Source organism: Taudactylus pleione, unplaced genomic scaffold (genome assembly GCF_031769625.1).
Source record: "Taudactylus pleione unplaced genomic scaffold, aTauple2 ptg000007l, whole genome shotgun sequence".
Classification (NCBI taxonomy): Eukaryota; Metazoa; Chordata; class Amphibia; order Anura; family Myobatrachidae; genus Taudactylus; species Taudactylus pleione.
The window spans coordinates 13,527,604-13,548,968 of NW_028284410.1; the positions used below are offsets into that span (position 1 = coordinate 13,527,604).

The 21,365-nt window shown below is 39.9% G+C and overlaps 1 protein-coding gene across 1 annotated transcript in view; it reads right to left on the minus strand.

Moving 5' to 3' along the window:
* EPHA10 (EPH receptor A10) overlaps positions 1 to 21,365 on the minus strand; it is a 740,746-nt gene that overhangs the window by 234,785 nt on the left and 484,596 nt on the right. Inside the window, exon 6 of the mRNA XM_088462290.1 lies at positions 9,077 to 9,201. Within this exon, the coding sequence (XP_088318416.1) occupies positions 9,077 to 9,201 (125 nt within the window). The remainder of the gene's footprint in view (positions 1 to 9,076; positions 9,202 to 21,365) is intronic.

The window sequence follows — 21,365 nt, forward strand, 5'->3', positions numbered from 1 at the left end:
TTGCCATCTGGCACTAGCTATACAGAAGTGATCCTAGCTCACTAATAAACAAAGTATAAGAAGGTTTTTCCAGGTTTAGTTTACCTGCTTTTTATCAACCTGATTCTCTCACAGAGACATGAAAGGCTATCCTCTCACCAGGCAGTGACTCTCTGTAATGATCAGCCTCACAGCACTAAAAAACAGCCACACAGCTGAAAACCCTAATTAGCCTCCTGTGAAGCTAATAACCCAAAAAACTCCTAACACAAACACCTTCCTGAGGTTTCAAAAGACATAGGTCAGGAATCTAGGGCAGATATACCTGCCTTCCACTATGATGCCAGTGACCTTGTCACTATATATATATATATATATATATATATAATGACACCAACAGCATTACCAAGGCCATTATTGATTGGCTGTTTGCATAGTGACTCTCCAGCTGACTTGCATATGTCTAAGTGGACTACTTAATTGGTATTTCCATGTGGACTACTGTAGGAAAGAAAACTCCCATTGTTTTTTTTTAACGCAGTAAACAACAGATGTGGGGGTGTCTGTATTTCATTACATTTTATATAAAAAAATATGATTTTCACATTTAATAATAACACTTCACTTTTTATAGTGGTAAATAATGGATGTTATTTTGTTTGTATTTCATTATATTATATATATTAAAGTTCTGTTTACTACTAGACAGTGCATAAGAAATTTTTAAATCTAAAATAATGACACAGACAAAAGAATTGGTATTAAATTTGGTAATCAACTTAATTGATAACATTTAGAACAAGAACTAGTATAGTGGCAAGGAGAAAAGCAAGCAGATCATACTACACCTATCAGAGTTTACAATCTGGCAGCAACCTCCAGTATACCTTAAGGCATTTACAGTGGTTTCCAGCTACTCCCTCTCATTACATCTAATGGATGATGGACCCAGCAGAATGGTGTTGCTGACCCGCAGTTACAGAATATGTACTACTGGGGGCACTACTATTGGGGGGCACTACTATAGGGAGCATTACTATTGTGGGCATTACTATTGGGGAACTACTACAGGGAACATTACTACTGGGGGCATTACTATTGGGGATATTACTACAGAGGACATGACTATTGGGTCCACTGCTACAGGGGGCATTACTACTGGGGTATTACTATTGGGGGCATTACTACAGGGAGCATTACTACTGAGGGAACTACTACAGAGAGAATTACTATTTGGGACATTACTACTGGGGGCACTACTACAGGGGGCATTACTACTGGGGGATGTGCTACAAGGGGAATTACTACAGGGGCACTACTACAGGGGGCATTACTACTGGGGGCACTACTACAGGGGGCATTACTACTGGGGGCACTACGACTAGGGTCACTACTACTGAGGGCACTACTACTGGGTGCTTTGCTTAGGATGAACTGCATAAGGTGCACTACTCCTAGAGACACTGCATAAGGGGCACTGCCACTGTGGGCATTGCATAAGAAGCAACACTTCTGGGGGCACTGCATAAGGAGCACCACTTCTTGGGGAACTGCATAATGTGCACCACTCCTAGGGGCACTGCATAAGGGGCACCACTACTGTGGTCTCTGCATAAGGGGCACTACCACTATGGGCACTGCATAAGGGGCACTGCCACTACTGGAGCACTGCATAAGGGGCACCAGTACAAGGGTCATTGCATAAGGGGCACCAACAGGGCCAGACTGGCCATCTGGCACTTCTGGCAAATGCCAAAAAGGGTCGATGGCCTCAGGGCCGGCTCAAGGAGGGTGGAAGTGCACTCGTCCTCCACCCCATGCTACTAGATACATGTTATGCACTCAGGGGGGCAAGACAGGGCATGTCATAAGGCCAGGCCCCGTGACTCATGGCACACTCCATTCATGAGTGCCTGTGCCTAAAGTGCTCACACAGGGCAGATTGCCAGGGCTGAACTACAGCCCCAGTCCGTCCCTGGTCACCACTACAGTGGGCAGTGCATAAGGTGAACTACTGCATTGTATTAGGGGCACTACTACTGTGGTCATTATGTGTATTAGAGGCATTACTACTGTGGGCATTGTGTAAAAGGGGCACTACTGTGTGTCATAACATGAACAAGGTGTAATGTGAATCAGTGGCACTATGTGCGGTGTAATGTGGATAAGATTGTGCTACTGTGTGGCATAATTTGAATTGGGAATACTATTGTGTGACCATGCCCCTTTCTTTTGAAACCAAGCCCCTTTTCTGGCTGTCCCTTTGCTGAAAAAGTGCAGAGGGGGTGAGTTCCACATTTCTCTAGGACCACTTTAAGTACTGTTCCCCATCAGTGCCGGGCATGATGGACTCTGGAGCCAGACTGTATATGTAAATATAATGTACCCTCCAGTCCCCACAGCACAGCAGCACTGCTAGCTACATTAGAGAGGATGTATGTATGTTGCTCCGGGCCATGCCCCAATCCCACCACCTGCCAACTGCGCTGCAGGGTTTTTTGCACATGTACAAATCATATAAATAGTTTTTACTATCGAATACTTTTGATTCGTTGGTTAGTTACCATCACATCATTTGATGGTGGGCTTCCGATGTCCAGCCCTACTCCCTACCTCCTAGAAAGTAATAGTTTATAAGTCAGAATACCTGAAAATAGTACAAGTCAATCTCAGGGGCAGACTCGGCAAAGATGGCATTTCATGGAAAATTGCAATATTTTTACCTTTTTTTCGGTGGGGTCCCTCTCTTAAACTTCTGCCCCGAAGGTTTGTATCTGAGTTCAACTGAAGTGTTTTCACCAATAAAAAACAACTTCATAGTCAAAATATGTGCCCCAAATGTGTCTTCACCTGATTACAAATTATCCTAATTTGTGTCAAATTTTCAGTACTTCAAGCACCCGCTGGGGATAGTAAAAATTATCTGATCAAGCTGAAATTTTGCACATGAGTTACTGTTATGGACCCACAACTTTACTGCACTATTGGAATTCCGAACTCGCAATTTAATTTTTTTCAACCCACCCTACTAGCCATGGCCGCTATTATAGAATTACATCCAGCTCTGCGCATTCACCTGGAAGGGGAGGTGGCTACAATCAATCCACCCAGCAGTACGATACTTAATTACATTATATTGAATACAAATAGGATCATGCACAATGTGCCTTTGTACACCTCATACACCTGACGCAGAAATACAGATGTTTTGTCATATTTCATGATTCGTGCGAATTAACATACATACGCTTTTGTGATAGAATGTTTATGTAAACATACAAACATACATACGCTTTTGTGACAGAATGTTTATGTAAACATACAAACATACATACGCTTTTGTGACAGAATGTTTATGTAAACATACAAACATACATACGCTTTTGTGACAGAATCACAAAATGCATTATTCTGTACAATAAGGCTATTATTTTACTGTAATTATAAAGGGGTTTTATTGCTTATGAATTATGTTATTATGCAAATCAGAAGTTATCAAAAGATTTTACTTTACTTAAAACAGTCATGTGTAGGGGAACAAGTTTTGTCTAAGATTAAAGCAGTGCAGATAAACTGTACACCCTGTAATATAGATTGTGCAGTCAAGTAATGCCTGCCTTAGCCTCAACAGACTAAAAAGCATTAGGGGAAAGAACAGGCATAACAAGCAATGTTTGGGTGTCAGAGATTATTATGATAGATTACACTGATCTTTAAAATCATGTAAAACATTGATGGAATATGTATGTTTCATGGATTCTAATATAATAAACTGGTTTCAAGGAAATCCAATATATGGAGGATGGAAAGCACATGAACCGTTTGTAAACAAGATTAAAAAAATAAAATCCTGCAGAAAAAAATCTAAGGAATAAATGCCTCTCTGCACTAGGCTACACTACATCTCAATAATACAGCCTGTGAGCACTGGTGAGGAAATACACTTACTGGGCGGAGAAGAGCTATATTACCATTCTCCAGCAAGTAGTATGGGGAATAATGCACATATCAGACAGCAGAATAACATAGGGACGATGCACAGTGCAAGATTAAGAACATGTACACATTTAATAAATATACATTCTCTTTGCACCTGCTGGCTATATTCTGTTTTCTTTTGCAACAACTGTCATTTAATATATGCCATACATCATTTTCCGTTATTTATGCTTCATTGCGTATTTTCACTCTTGTCTCATATATTGAGATAAAATATGTATAGTAGGCAATACTTAACCCAACAACATTCATAGCAAACAATTGCATCTGCATTTAAAGTTGTTTCTTTTTTTATCATAGGGTGATGAATTAAGCGTTTGGGGAATAATTACTAAAGTGAGAGTTTTTAGAAGTGGCGATGTTGCCTATAGCAACCAACCAGATTCTATTTAACATTTAATAAGCACCTTCTAGAATCTAGATAATAGCTAGAATCTGATTGGTTGCTATGGGCAACATCTCCACTTCTAAAGCTCTCACTTTAGTACATTTACCCCTTACTATTTACTGTTTAAAGAATTTGTGAGATTCTGCTTGTATCCCACTATCTTTGTCTCTGAATATTATTTAAAGTGATACCAAAAGTTGATACTGTTAGAGTACAGGGGGTATTACTATTTTATATAGATTCTGAAGGAATTTATCTGGTTAATTACACTTAACATTTGTAACAGAAAGTATTCTGCTGGCAAAACAAAATTCACACAATGGGTTATGAAACAGGGAAGAGCTCTATGCAATATACCAGTGATTTTCTTAAATAAAATATAAGTTATGTTGTAAATTGCTCCATGTTTTAAGTTAGCCAAAATATGATAATAAACTAGTTTTACTATATTAAACTTTGCTGTTCTAGGGGTCTATTTACTAAGCAGTGTTAGGAGACAGAGTGAAACATGATAAGGTGCCAGCCAATCAGCTCCTAACTGTCATTTTTCAAACACAGCCTGTGACATGGCAGTTAGGAGCTGATTGGCTGGCACCTTATCACTTTTCACTCTGTCTCCTAACACTGCTTAGTAAATAGATGCCCTAGTTTACATTTCTAGTTTAGATGTGTGTGATTATTACCATTACAGCATGAAGCTGTAACTAAATATATGCTAAATGGAGTTAGTCAGCCTGTTCAGTACCAATGTACGAAATACAAGGCTGATACTATTATTTCTTATAGAGGTATACAAAATCATGCCTGCAGCCAGCACAGCAGTAAAGGTTTAGCCACAGCATGCCTTGGAAAAACCGTTTTTTATGGGCACTAAATTATATATTTTATGGTTTGTCAAAAGCTTTACTCAGGATTTCATATAATCCTAGATTCATCTTGATCTCTGCCACCTCTGCCACCCTGCTAAGACTGAGACTTGTGGGGTTATTGTGATATCATAAACCCCACTTAATCTCTGCTTTCACTTCTATTTCCTACTACAGTACTTTATTTATCTGCACTACAAGAGCAAACATGACTTTGATGAAAAAGTCTACATATATACAGAAATGGACAGAGGAAATTCATTTTATTCAAGAAATAATGCAAAATATAAATGACTGACCATATTAATAAGAAAACTACCATCCAAATACTGCTGAAATGAACTCTTTATATTAGTACATATATCAAATTATTATCAGAATTAAAACTGAACCATTCAAAGCTTCATACAGTAGTTTAACAATTTGAGGATTTTTTTTTATTTTGTGTGTTTTAATGTCATAACATAAGTAATATAAGGGAATTCCACCCAATTTTTGAATTCCTATGCTTAAAGCATAATATGCTGTCTTTCAATCTTATAATTATTACCGCATCAGCTGCCCTATGTTTAAAAAATAAGAACATAGTAAAGATGTTCAGAACATGTTTGCTTTTGCGCTCCGTGTGGTACTACAAACACCAGCATGCCCAAACATTTTAGGCATAACATAGCTTCTCCAGCAAAAAACAAACACTTCTAATACCCCTTTTCCACTGGTTTGTCAGGTCACACCCAGGATTATGTTTACGCACCCATCCTGGAAGCAACCTGGCTGAGACCTTTGTCAGACAGACAGCCCAACCCGGCACTAATGCAGGGTCAATGACGCCATCGGCGTCACGTGATGAGCTGGCGCTTGGAGATGATCTCCTCTCCAAGCGCCACATCTCCCTATACAGAGAATGGGACCCGTTCAGACTCCGTCACGAGCGTCCGGCTTACCCTACCGCTGTCCATGTGAGTTACAGATAGTACATAGAGGAGGAAAATTTTGTGTAAAATGAACAAGTTTATTGTGATATGGACTGTTAGTAATCAATGCAATGCTGTGATTATTAATACATATGCCCCTTAGGGGTATATTTACTAAGCAGCGTTAGGAGAAGTGAAAAGTGAAGAGTGAAAAGTGATAAGGTGCCAGCCAATCAGCTCCCAACTGCCATCTCACAGGCTGTGTTTGAAAAATGACAGTTAGGAGCTGATTGGCTGGCACCTTATCACTTTTCACTCTTCACTTCTCCTAACACTGTTTAGTAAATAGACCCCCAAGTCTTGATCTTAGAGGTGCCTCTCTTGGTGAATATAAAATAATGAAAGTTCTTTTCCATTAGACCATCTGATATTACACACATTTGTGGAAAGATGATTTGATTTTGTTTGGATTTATGGAGGCAAATGAACCAAAAAAAAAGATATGTGTCAATGATTTTTTTTCCTTCTGAATGACAGGTCCATCAGTCTGTTTGTGTGCCCTTAGTTACAGTACAAGGGCCCATACACTTGGCAAAAGTCATGTTTGCATGAAAGGTCCCACATAGAAATGTATAATAGAATCTTTTAAGCTAATGCATACCTGCATAATACAAACCTCTCATGTAAATTACTTGACACACCTCTTTCATTTCTAAGAGGATTTGTGCATTTTCTACTGATTTCCTATTCTGTGTGTCACTAACAATATTTGTCACCTGCATGATCCTCTGAAATGTTGGCAGTACAATTTTCTTTTTGCAAATTAAGGCCATCTCATTTTCTAAATGATCCACCATGATTAGACCTTTAGTTACGATATTTGATTTGTTCAACTCAAATTGGATATGCAGTTATGCCTTGGAAATACAATTATACATAATAGGAAAGGTTCAGTATTGATTTAGCTACAGTTTGTCACAGCTAATTAGTTTATTGTTCTGCATAACTAAAGGACGTATTCATTTTGAGAGGACCATGTTTCTGTCTTAATGTAATCATGTTGTGTTGATAGGATTCTAAATTTCACTATTAGACATTTCTAAAATGTCTTTTTACTTTCCAGGAATTTCATTGCATATTACATATAATCCTTAGATAGTAGCCACTAATGCTTTCTTTCCTGGTTCTTCCCTTTCATTGTGGCTGTGCACCATTTAAACAAGTTAATTTCCTGGAACATATTTCTGATTTTGACTAATTGTAATAGTTCACAAGGTTTATATTTTTCTGTAACTACACACATGCATTTGGACAGAACATTCCACATTCATTGTATAATATGTATCCATTTAATTTGGCCACACTACATTGTCACACTATTACATGTTGTGTGATAGTATCATCTAATAATTTGTGTGTATTTGAAGGTACGGAATAACAAGTATAAGAAATAGGTACAATTCCGGTTTCAATCACATAAGCAGCCCTTATAGATCTCTATGTAGGCTACTAAAATGGCGAGTTTACCAAGCTCTGGAATGCAAAGCATTCTGGAGCTCGGCCCCGGTAGTTAATGCCAGCTTCAGATGGTATTAGCAAACATAGCCTATATGATACAGATTGCTAAATTTTTGGTCTGAAAACTGAACATGTGCAGAAGCATGGTCAACCATCGAACCAAAAAGTAAAGTGATTACATCAGTGGTTCCCAAACTTTTTTGAATCACGGCACCCTAGAGTATCAGCATTGTTTTCACGGCACCCCTAAGTTTAAGTTTGTTAATGATAAATTCAGAAAAAAATGTAGGAAAATAGTAAAGTGAAGTAAATTGTGCTTACCTGTCATCCTTAGGTTCAGTTAAGTGGTGGTGGACAGGTTTGCACTTCTGTTTGTTCATATATTTACATTACATTGACCATAAATAATTTGGATTTGGTGATGGACCAACAAGTATCCCTAGGCACCCCTGCAAGTATCCCAAGGCACCCCAGGGAACCATGGCGCACAGTTGGGAACCACTGGATTACATTAATAATTGCTTTACTTCTAATACATTGCGGGGATGGGTCCATATTGGTGCTTTTGTCCCTGGATGTGATTTTACAAGCAAACCTCTTATTGCTATAACTGGTGATAAGAAATTACAATTATCAGGTCTAAAACCCAATTAATAAATATGCCCCAAAGTCTATTCTGCAAAGTATTGATAATGCCTTTGTAATCTATAGAATAACATTATATTCTATTAATACAGGCCGTAACTAGCTATGTGCAATCAGTGCCATCGAAAAGACCGCAGAGGCTCTGTGGGAAGTATCTTCTGCCCCCCGGCCCTTTCTCCTGCTAGTAAGGTGGCTGGAGTGGCACCCTGTAGCCAGGATTGCTGCTGCAGCACCTACGAAGCGTCCTGTGTCCTAGCGCTCCAGACAGGCACCATGCACAGTATAGGCAGCCGATCGGGCATCCAGAGGAATCCCGGTCAGTGCTGCACTTACCAGAGCTGCTATTCATGCCATGTTCTTCGTGACGTAATGACACCAAGCATGTAACGACATGCCACCGCACACTCAGGGGACAGGGCCGGCAAGGGGCGTGACCGTACCCTGTTACGGCTCTGAATTAATATGCTTTTTTCCTAGTGTTTTATATTTCTCTGTGCACTCCCTAAGACTTTAGAATGTATGCCTTAAGCTACAGATGTGGTCTATTTTACACAGCATAGTTTTCTTAAGAAGATATTTGATAACATTTTAATAATCAGTTTAGCTGTTAGTTCTGTTACTAATTGCATGACAATATAAGTAGTGTGATATTGTATTAAACAACATACCTGTAAACCTGAAAATCCATGCTTAGAATGTTTACCAGATTAACTGTTAACAACACATTGGATAGTAATAAATTACAAATTGAGCAAGTTTCAAAATACCTTTTCATAGTACTTGATCTCATACTCTGTGTTGTTGATAAATGGGAAAACCGGCTCCTGCCATGATAACGTGATGCTTTTTTGATCCACTTTATCTGCCCGGATGTCAGTGATCAAAGACAGTGCTAAAAGGACCAAAGCACAAAATTAGCCATTGTTACAAATGAAATATACATATCTTGATGATTGAACTGAAAAGGCAGAAAGGTATATTTATATTAAAATTAAAGTAAAATATCACTATCTTTAACTTCAGAAAGACTAAATATCATAATGGGTATATTCATTTACTCCTGCAGAAAACTAGTTGTTTTGATGTTTGATATTTATTAAAGTAATTGTTGTACTTTAACCTTCATATACTTCCATTACCCTAGATGGCTGCAGAATGCATATGTATCATCATGGACTTATTGCAAGTAAAGTAAAGAAAAACATTTTTACTGTGCTTTTTCAGACAATTAACAGAGCTTTAAAACTATGATGACATAATTAAATAAGTCATTGGTAGTATTTATTTTGATGTCATTTGTAATGTGTCTGTTTAAACCAACATCCTCCATTACTTTTGACAACATCTCAACATTTTGGCACAATATTGTATCATCTTCACAATCAAAGAAAGGCATTTGGCATAGAAAGGCGTTCCACTCTTTCTATGCCAAATGAGCCTTGAAACAAACCATGAATATAATAGCATATGAGCTAATGTCAGTCCCCGGCACATATGTGAGACGGTTATCGCTATTTAAATAACTATCTGTTTCTATTGATTATCAGTGCATATCGGCATGCTATTATCGATAGCAGATCAAAGAAAGTTTCAATACGGACCCTGCAATTGTCCATCCCTAGGCTCCATATGCAATCTTGGCAGATACTATTGTTGCGTATAAGCTATGGGGGAGAGAGTGACCACATGGACCAGTAAGAAGCTATTGCTCTACAAAATAACTTTCCCTTACCCATTATCCATTTTAGATGGAGCTTCTGCAATAATATAACACCAATGGGAAGATTGGGACCAATGATATGTTTAGCGTTTTCACTTAACACGCTTGTGGTCAGTGTGGAGCAGAGTGCCAAAGATGCTTCTCAAGCTATTGAATTCCATGCACACAAACTGGCATTCTAGAGCTGCTAAATTAAATTCTACTAAAAGGGAAGGCAAACCCTAATATTCCCTTCTTCTCTTAGCAGAAATTGCAGAGCACCATGCAGAGTAGTGGCAGATAACTAGAATATGCCATTGGGGGATGGGTATGAGATCCAAGCAAACACAATTCTGGTGGTTAGAATTCCAGAGGTTGGAAATTCTGAGCTATGCAGGTAAGTAATTTATCCCTGCCCCGCAGCCTAACCCATCTTTCCCGCAGCCTAACCCTCTCCTCACACAGCCTAAGCCTAGCCCTCCCAGCCTAATCCTAACTCTCCCCTTACTGCCTCACCCTAACCCTAAACCTAACCCAAACCCTAATACTTACCATCAGGATAATAGCCGCCAGGATTCTGACTCGTGTCAGGATTCCGGAGCCGGTGTTCTGAGCATTGGCATTCTCTGCATTGGAATGCCAACTACATCCCTGCCATGGGTTGTCCCAGTATGGTAACCATGGGGAGCATATCCCTCCCTAGAAACTAGTGCAACCTTTAACATTTATAGGTACACCTCTGTTTCTGCCTGTACTGTACACCTATTAATATAGAGACTTTGATCATTATCTGTCTAACTACAGTACAAGCTCTTGACCTGTTTATTGACTTTACTTTTAATTATACCTTTGCTTAATGCTCTGGCTTCTGTGCTTATTTTCACTTTCTGTCGCTCACACATATTAAACACGAGTTTCCTAAATATCAGTTTTGTCTGGTCAAGCTTGCTCCCCTTAGTACTTGCTTCAATAGTTTCTTTGAATATCTTAACCATTCTTTTATTAGTCCACAGTTCCTTGCTGATCATTACATTTATGCTAAGTGATGATTAAAACAATTATACATCATATGGCAGCGTAACTTTACATATTAGTCAGGCTATTCTTTTGATAGAATTTTGGTAGAATTGACTAAACAATGTCACACCAGTTCGGATTTTGATTAAATATTATCTGTTCACAGCTAGAACAATTTTAAGAAGATGAATGCAGTTTGGTATTAGTTTTGAAAGATTGAATATATGGAATGCAGAAAAAAAATCTAGCTTTCCAATTTTCTTTATTGTTTCATGAAAAAAAACAGAAATATAGCAAAATATGCATACATCACTGCAAATTCACACGCCTCTAATAGGCACAGTTTTATTTTATGGAGCTTGTGTATGGAAAATTAGCTTAAATAAAACCACATACTGTAACTTTACTGAATCGTCATAGTCTAAATAATGCTTATTTAACTATATTACATTTTAGTATAATATATTCAGAATAGGAACAAATATTTATTATTTTAACTTTTTTTTTTACTATTTTAAATAAGCAAAATAAGTGCAGACACATTGCATATTATACACATATTACTGCACAGATTATACTTTGCTATACAGTATGTCATCCAGTTGGATATGTGGCTCCCAGTTAATTAAATTTACAATATAATTTTTTTGTAGTTGATCTCATACAGTTTGTGGCATCAGTTATATCTCTGGTATCTGCAAAAGTGTAAAACAACACTGAAGTACAATAATTTTATAATGCCACTCTACTTTATGTTTCTGGTCCGTTACACCACCTGAAATATGTTAATGACCCATTTCAATTTAACTATATATACAAACTGTAATCTAGTGATGTTTATAAACATCTAAAACTGACTTTAAAGCTACAAAGGTTGGCATAAATTCCAAGTACACGACTATACTAAGCAAGTAGTAAAGAAATCTCTAGTGAGAACATCTTTTCAGATTATTTTGTCACTAGAGTAATAAAATGATTATAATAACTGAGATAATGTAAATCTTTGTTAATGTGTGCTTATAAAATGTCATTTATTAGGATAACAAGAAAACAAGCTACTGGTTTTATCATGATATGAGAAAAAAACTAATTAATTGTGGCATTAGATAATGTCATTTATTAAACAAACATGCCAGGGCATAACTGACTGCTATGAGATGTTAAATATCCTATACATTTTACTTTGTATTTCTGAGGTTAGAAAATATATTTTTTGTACTTTAACCAACATGCTTCCTAATTCTTCCTTCTAAATCTAAAAAACAATAACTGTCTCTTTTATATTTAAAAAAAGTAAAATAATGGATTAATACACAGCTTCAGCTCATTTTTGGGCTGTGACTGTAACTTTAAATAAATAGGCTTTATAAAACAACTTTATCTAAATCTAAAAATTCAGTTTTGGGAGCAATACAGTAAGTTTTACTAGTAAATGGATGCGATTTGCCTGTAGTCTGACATTGCCATAGGAATGACTGCAATGGTCCTGTCCTATACTGTAATCATTATTCCTACTGGGATGGGCCTTTTAAATTAACACTCTTCTCCATCTGGCTGTCTGATAGATGGATGGATGTTTGGCAGGTACCAGGAAAACAGTTCTTGACCAAATGCATACTTCCAAATATAAAGTTTTGTGGAGCAGCAATAATGGTCTGTGGCTGTTTTTCTTGGTTTTGCATGTTCTTGTTATTCTAGTTAAGGGAAATCTACAGCATAGAGTTACATTTGTAGAGAATTGTGTGCTTCCGACTTTGTGGTATCAGATTTGTGGAAGACCTTTTCCTTTTCAACATGATAATAGCCCCATGCACAAATTGAGGCCCATCAACAAAATAATTTGCTGATTTTGTGTGGAAGAACTTTACTGGCTAACATAGAGCTCTGACCTCAAACCATTCAACATCTTTGAGATGAATTGTAATGTTGACTGTGAGCCAGGCTTTACCACCCAACTTAAGTGTCTGACCTCACTAATGCTCTGGTGCTGAATGAATTGGAATGCCCACAGCCAATTTAAAAAATCAAGTTGAAAGTGTATCTTGAAGAGTGAAGGTTGTTATTGCAGCAAAGAGGAGAGCAACTCCATATTAATGCCCATGGTTTTTGAATGAGATGTTCAATGAACATATATGGGTGTGATGGCTGGGTGTCGCATGAATTCAAAACAGGTTGGATCTTGCTATGTGAATAGTTTACTCTGCTTGGTACCTGGTTAATCTAACCATGTACATTTTCTAATATTCCTATTAGGTGAAGGTTGGTCAATACTGTGAGGAAGATGACATGAAACAGGCCACAAAAGAGATTGGGCTGCTTGATGCTCAGTACAAATGTTCAAATCACTTTTGGCATTGCAAGTACTTATAAGCTTGGCCAGAATTTACTCAGATGCCCATTAAAAAAAGTTAGGTGTCTGTATGCTTGAAGCAGGGATCCTGGAGTTAGGCCGCTGATATGTGCCTGGAATCATTAATATGACTTGCCTAAAGTGGTCTCTGAGTGCTGTTAATTCATGGAAATAAGAGGAGAGTGTGTGCTGTGAAAAAATGAGGAGGCGAGCAGTGCATGCTAATTTTATCCAATGGGAAAGTAATGCATTTTTTTTTATAGCAATGTATTCTGATTGTTAATTCTTAGAAATAAAAATAAAGGAAAGAGAAAGAAACATAATGAAATAACAAATACTGGACACTATCAACCAATCAGCAGATGGTTTCTATGACAGTGTCCGCTAATTTTCTGAGAGTGTCTGGCTCTTAGCCAATCAGCACTTTCCCCTAGACCAGTGGTTCCCAAACTTTTTTGAATCAAGGCGCCCTAGATTATCAGCATTGTTTTCAAGAAAGTGATGTACCAGTGTGTGTACTTGGGATCGGGTCTCAGTGTTTTTTTGTTTTACCTAGAACCGGTGGACTACTGCGAGAAGAAGAGAACCAAGAAAATCCAAGGAGTATGTAAGTATTAAGAGTGAGTATGTTTCCCCCCTATTATCCTGTACCAGAAAAGGCTGAAAGGTCTAGGGCCAGTTATGGATTTAGGGGGGAATCTCACGCTGTTTAAAAAAAACACGTACTCTTTCTTTAGTGATCTGTGTAGTGCTTCTTCCAAACTCCAACTGCCACAGGTATGTCTATTAATTGGGCATGTTTTTTTTTGGTTGGTTGTTGTTGGTTTTCCGGTCACTTTAGAAATGGACCATTAGTAAATCTGGGAGCTTATATAGTCTTCTCTAAAAAAATATTGCTTGTACGTCGCATATTCTTAAGGGTTGTCTTTAGTACATTTGTGGTTTTGGTTGGTTTGCCATTGATACCTTTGTTCCACAACATCCACGTGTTTGAACATGAAAATAACAGATGAATGCCATTACTAGTTCAGATGTAACACTATTGCTACAGTCACACAAATCAGACCATCTTGGTGAACCTGGTCCTGTGTGATTGCACAGAGCATATTTTTTGCGTTTTTTTCACCAAAAATTGTATCTAGGTTACAATGCATGTGTCTAAAATGCACCAGGAGACTGCATTGATTAAATTGATATATGACATTTGTATATCTGTGTGCAAGTGAGTCTGAATATGTATATGAAATGCACCTATTCAGCATCCACGTCTTTTTTCCATGCCAAGCTCTGTTGTGCTTCATTTGCAGACTCAGTCGCACACAGATATGTAAGTGTCGCATATCAAATTAATCAGTGCAGTCTCCTGGTGTGTCTTAAGGTGGGTACACACTATACAGATATATCTGCAGATCGAGTGATCTGCAGATATATCTGCAGATGATGGTCATTCATACACACTGAACGGCCATCATCTGTGTCTGGCTGTGGATCACACGGGGGTCCCGGCTGGCGGGGGGTGGGTCCCACCTCCCTCCCCGAGGCTGCCGCTGTGTGTGTATGGGCGGTCTGCAGACATATCTGTCCATCGGCTGTGCAGCACAGCCAATGCGATATGTCGGTGAATGACGACGTTCACCGACATATCGCCAGTACACACTGGCCGATGGGTAGCAGATATATTAGGCGATCAATTGATCGGCCAATATATCTGTCAGTGTACCCAGCATTAGTCCCACCACAATGTGACTAAGATGCATTTCGGTCAGTCAAATGGAACCTGGTGGCTCACTCACACCAGATGTCTTGCACTGCATGGCGTATTGTGTAAGTGTAAAAGGACACATCTGTGGAAAACAGTGAAAATGTAAAAACTCATAATCAAAATATTATACTTAGCAGGGAAATTTGCACATTAAACTTGTTTTTTTTTTATAGAATTTTATGAGATTTCTCAAGAAAAAGACATATTGCAAAATGCAAAATGTATTGAACATTGATGCCATCATTATGGTTAACAAGCAAAACGGTAAGTGCATATGGAGGCCAATGAAATTAATTAATGACAGTAGTATTTGGAGTGACTAGTGATATTAAGTATAGAAAGGAAAAATATAATGATGGAAGAAGAAAAGAGGGAAGCAAGGAGGAGGAGAGATGTAGTACTGTCGCTTCCATCTCAAAAATATTTCCAAGATTAGACCCTTTCTCACCCAGGATGCCACCATAACCCTCATACACTCACTGGTCTTATCCAGATTGGACTACTGTAACCTTCTCCTATCTGGCCTCCCCAACTCCCATCTCTCACCTCTCCAGTCTGTCCTCAATGCTGCTGCTCAACTTATCTTCCTCTCCAAACACTCTACATCTCCCTCCCCTCTCCTACAAGCCCTCCACTGGCTCCCCTTCCCTTTTAGAACCCAATTCAAGGTTCTCACACTTGCTTACAAAGCCTCTCCCATTTACATCTCTGACCTCATCTCCCTCCACTCTCCTGGCCACCCCCTTCGATCAACCAATGCACACCACCTCTCATGCCTCTCATGCCAACTGATTACTTCCTCCCACTCCCGCCTCCAAGATTTTGCCCGTGCTGCTCCCGACCTTTGGAACTCTCTCCCTCTCCCCATCAGACTCTCCTCCTCTTTACAATCCCTAAAACGGGCTCTCAAGACCCACTACTTCATCAAAGCCTTCCAGCTCCCATCCTAACTTGCTGCAACATGCTCCTTCCTCCGTTTAACCCATCTGTGTCGCACCTGTTTGTCTGCCCCTACCCTTTAGAATGTAAGCTCTTACGAGCAGGGCCTCTACCCTCTTGTGCTTCTCCTTACTTTACTTTCACCTACTTCTTAGTTCTTACCCCCCTCCAGGGCACCTAACACTTGGTTGATTACACTCTGTTGCATATCTAGGTGTTATGGTCACTTATGTATCAATGTATATTATCCTTGTCCTTGTCCTATTTTGTACTGTAAGTCAGTTGTCAAATTATTTGTTTATGTACTTTGTAAGGCGCTGCGGAACACTTGTGGCGCCATATAAATAAAGGATAATAATAATAATAATAATGGGACATAGGACCTCATTCAGAGTCGATCGCTTGCTGCAAGCGATCGCTCTGAATGAGGGCGGCCAATTACTTTTTTAAGTGCCGCCTTCTGGTCGATCGCTAGGCTGTGAGTTACCACCCACAGCTCTAGCGAACCAACCAGGGTGATGGTCGCGACCATCGGGGCTTACGACCAGACCCTAAGGTTGGGTCTGGGCTCTCGTAAGCCCCAGGGAACTTCCTGCTCTGTTTGAGCAGGAAGTTCCCCACTGACATCATCAATGATGTCAGTGGGGCTGCCCCCAAATGGCAAGCGTTCCGACTGGAAAGCCTCCGTTTGGCCGGGCACGCCCCCGGCCCGCCAAGCAAATGGAGTGAGCTGTCACTCAACATCGACAGCTCGCCCCATCTGCTACGAGACCCCTAGAGATGGAGCGCCTGTCGCAGGCCGGGTCTCGTGCATGTGCACGATGTAGCTGGTTCCTGTCGTGCGCATGCTCTGTGGGGACCATCGACCCGGTAGCGAGCGCATCGACGCTTGCGAACGGGTCTGAATGAGACCCATATTGTGGTAGTAAGGGAATGGTAGGAAAAATGGATAAGGAACTGTTGGCAGGAATGACATCTACTGTAGAGGGAGCCAACTGAGTGTCAAGCATGGACCTCATGGTAGAAGATCCAAGGTAACCAAATTCCAGAAAATTTGTGGTAATGTTTATGTAGACAACTGGTGAAGTACTCTAGTTGATAAATATACCAAATGTATTTGTGTAGTGCAGAGGAAAAGGGGGGATCTGTAGACTTCCAGTTAGCTGCAATGAAAAAATTGGCTGCATTGAAAATGTGTCTAATTAGTGCTTGAGTGAGACTATCCATATTGGGGATAGTCCTTGGTAGAAGGGAAAATAAAACACAAGGTGGTAACAAAATGCAGATGTAGGAGCAAATTAAATGATGAACTGTGTCCCAAAACAACCTAATCTTAGGACAATGCCACCATAAAGGTGCACTCTTTTCCACAGCCCCTCCAACATCTATCAGAACGCTGAGGAAATATGCTTTAAGGTTGGGTAGGTACTAGTTATCATTGATGTAAGCATTTATAAGTATTCTCTTTAATTCTGGCACAAATGAAAGCTTTAACTGCGTGTTCTCGAATTTTAATCCATTCTTCAACTACAAAGCTCCCCCAATATCCCTCTCCCAAGCCAACTCATGAAGTTCCTTTGGTGATTGATTGTGGACAATTAGATGACCATAAAGGAATGATATAGGGTTTTTAGATTCAGATCTGTGGAGGCAAAATGTTTTGAGAAAAATATATGATGGACAACATTGAGAACCTAAGAGAGAAGTATAAGGTGGCAGAGTTGGAATTACTGGTAAACACATGTGGAAGGTAAACTGTACTGATTTTGGAGAACTCAGGGAAAACAGGTAGCAGAGTGAGATCACAAATAAACTCAAACTTTTGAGTTTGGTCCAATAGATAAAGGCTTTGGGGTAAACCCCAGGATGAAATGTATGATTGTTCCATAAAGAAGTCATGGGAACCAGTTCTGGATGAGACTAAATACCCTACCAAAGTAATCCCATATCAGGAGAGACAAGCAAATAGTGGTAGGGAGGTGTGAGGAGGCCTGTGTTTGTGCTGCAACCAAAAAAGTGTACGCAGAGAGAGAATGCCTACAGTGTTGGCTCCAAGGTCTACTCATGCCCTGTGGTGAAAAGTAGCATGTGCCAGGACCACTTGAGTGAGATGAGCTGCTAAGTAATATTTTTGGAAAAAAGGAAGACCCAAGCTAGCATCAAAGGAATGATGAAAGATAACTCAAATCTGAACCCTGGGCCTCTAACCGGGCCATATAAATTGAGAGACCAAACTCTGGAGATTGGACATAGGATGGGTTGGAACACAGGGTCTCATTCAGACCCGGCCGCAAGCGCTGAGCACTCGCAACTGGGTCGATATTGACCCACTGGGCATGCGCACATCAGAACCTGCTCCGACGCGGGCATGCGCGAGACCCGGCTAGCGATGGGCGCTCCATTGCTACGGGTCTCGCACCAAAGGGGGTGAGCTGTCAATGTTGAATGACATCTTGCCCCATTTGGGAGGCGGGCAGGGGGTGTGGCAGGCCAAATGGAGGCTTTCCCGATGGAACACTTGCTGTTTGGGGGCGGCCGCACTGACATCAGCAATGTTGTCAGTGGGGAGCTTCCTGCTCGATCAGAGCAGGGAGCTCCCTGGGGCTTGCACTTGCCGAGACCCAACCTTAGGGTCTCATCACAAGCCCCAATGGTCACGATGGTCTTGACCATCATGACCATCACCCTGGTCAGTCGCTAAGCTGTGGGTGGTAACCCACAGCTTAGTTAGCAACCAGGAGGCCACACTTCAAGATGCAAGCAGCCACCCTCTTTCAGAGCGTCCGCTTGCATCTAACGACCAGGTCTGAATGAGGGCCATAGACCACTAGCATCTGAAAGAGATAAAGGAACCTCAGGAAGACAATTCCAGGCCCCAAGATCTCACCATAGTCTCTCCAAAAGGGGAGGAAAGTTCACAGCAAACAGCTGATCATAAGATGTAATGAGCAGCACACACACTGTAGGTATTTCAAGGAACCAGATTGCCAGCAAAAATCAAACTCATGCTGGACCTGGAGAAGCATTTGAGGGTCAATATGTAAAAAGGGAGGACTTCAGTCTTGTCAGAATTGATTTTAAAATTAAAAAGTGGCCATAGTTGCGAAGCTCAGCAAATACAGAAGGGAGGGAAGAAGAAGACTTGTTATAGTGAGCATGACATCATCTGTATATAATGCCAGCTCTTGGTCTACAGGGCCCACTCAAATACCAGAGATGGAAGGGTTACTATGCAGCCTGGTTACCAGAAGCTCCATCATCAAGGAAAACAAAAGAGGCAAGTGGGGACACCGTTGCCTGGTATTGTTATAAATATTAATTCAAAGGGGAGGCAAATCTATTCACTTCAACCAGAGCAAAAGGGTTAAAATAAAGAGAGGCAATGCCATCCATAAAATTTCTTCTTAAGGCCTGAAGAGTCATATGGATTAAGGTCAATCTAGTCTGTCAAAGACCTTTTCTGCATTTAAAGCAACCACCAGTGCAGGGAGGGATTTCTAATTGGCTATGTGTTTGAAGTCGATAAGTTTACGAGTGTTGTCTGCAGCCAGTTGGGTAGAAATAAAGCTGACTTGGTTAAAATGAACAAGAGAGGGACTAATCTATGCAAAGTAGGAAACAAAGATATTTGCAAAAAGCTGGAGGTCCACATTTAGGAGGCAAATGGGCCTATAGCTAACTCATGAAGTGGGGTCACAGCCTCCCTTATTATTAACTACAATCTCTACTCTGGTGGTGGCCAAAACAAATTCTGGCCAGTGAGAATTGTATTATAGAGATCAAGAACAGGGAAAGGGAGGACAAAAATCTTTTAGAAAATGAGGCTGTGAATCTGTCAGGCCCCTGAGCCTGATTTAGGAGATTTGACTGCACAAGCCAATTCTTCCACAGTTAGTTTAAGGCTAAAAGCTGAGAATCTGCCAATCCCAATAGGTTACACAATGTGACATATTCGCGGGTAGTAGCTAGTGTAGATGGTGAATTATGTATCTTATACAGATGAGAATAGAACTCATGAAACATGTTGGCTATCGATTGGGTTCATAGTTCAATTGTCGCCTCTAATCAAAATAATTCTGTTTTTGGTGCACTAAGTATGCGAACAACAATATAGTTCCCCTTATCCCCTCATTCGTAAAATAATTGCTGCAGTCATTTAATGGTACGTGAAGCCTTAGAAGAGAGAAGCTGAGTGAGCTGGCCCATGTACAGCCAAAACTGATGAAAAATGTTCTTTTGGGAAAATGCTGACACTTGGAGGTGAAGAAAGCAATATGAGCTCCCAGAATGGCAATTTCCAGCCGTTGCTCTCTCTTGCAGGAGGTGGATATTTGTATAAAATGATCCTGGAGAGTGGCTTTAACGGCTTCTCCATTAATGGTATGGGAAGTCTGCTCAGGATGTTTATGTTTACAAACATTCACAATGGCTTGGGAAATCGGGTCATGTGCACATTTAACTTGTGCACTACCAGTCCCACCCCTCCCAAAATAGAATAATTTGTCTGTCAACAGTCCATATCAGACAGACAAAAGAAACCTGAAACTCACAGACTGGGTTTCCTACATCTCACGCTGTTTGAAAATGGCCTGCAATTACTATATGCTCGTCATTAATTTAAAACAATTTGGCTAACCATACACAACAGATTAATTAAACATATGGACAAGCAGAAAATAAAGACATACATGTATTATCATGTGATATATATACAATTTTGCATTTCTTTCCATCATAGTTCAATTGTCGCTGCTTCTTAAACCTCCTCAACAAAGGTGGTACAGACATCTTCAGTCAAGGTCCTGGTTTACATGAACAGCAATCATTAATAACAGGCTTGTAACATTTCACAAGGCCTCAGGTACAAGCTAAATCTCACTTGTCTGTGCATTTAAGAATTGAAATGTGGTCTGTGGATAAGATTTTTTATGAACTCTCATACTCAGTGGCAATAAATCCTGGCAGTACCAGTGTTTGCCCTGAAACATCAGCATCTGTACTAAAACCAGTGACTGAATTACTGTTAAATATACTTTGACAAGTAATAGGGATGCTAAAGGGGTATTTTAAAAGCCATGTTTCTACCAATGGATTAGAAAACCTCTCATTTAAATCAAGGCAGCAGAGCTAAACATGCATATATGAATGCTGATTATGGAGTACATGTTATGCAGTGAAACTTTGTCTCCAACAGTCAATTAACTTGTATGGGATCTTTGATGATGACAATTACAGGATAAACTCAGTATAGAGTTACATTATATGCATCACTCTGTGAGGGTTCCAGTT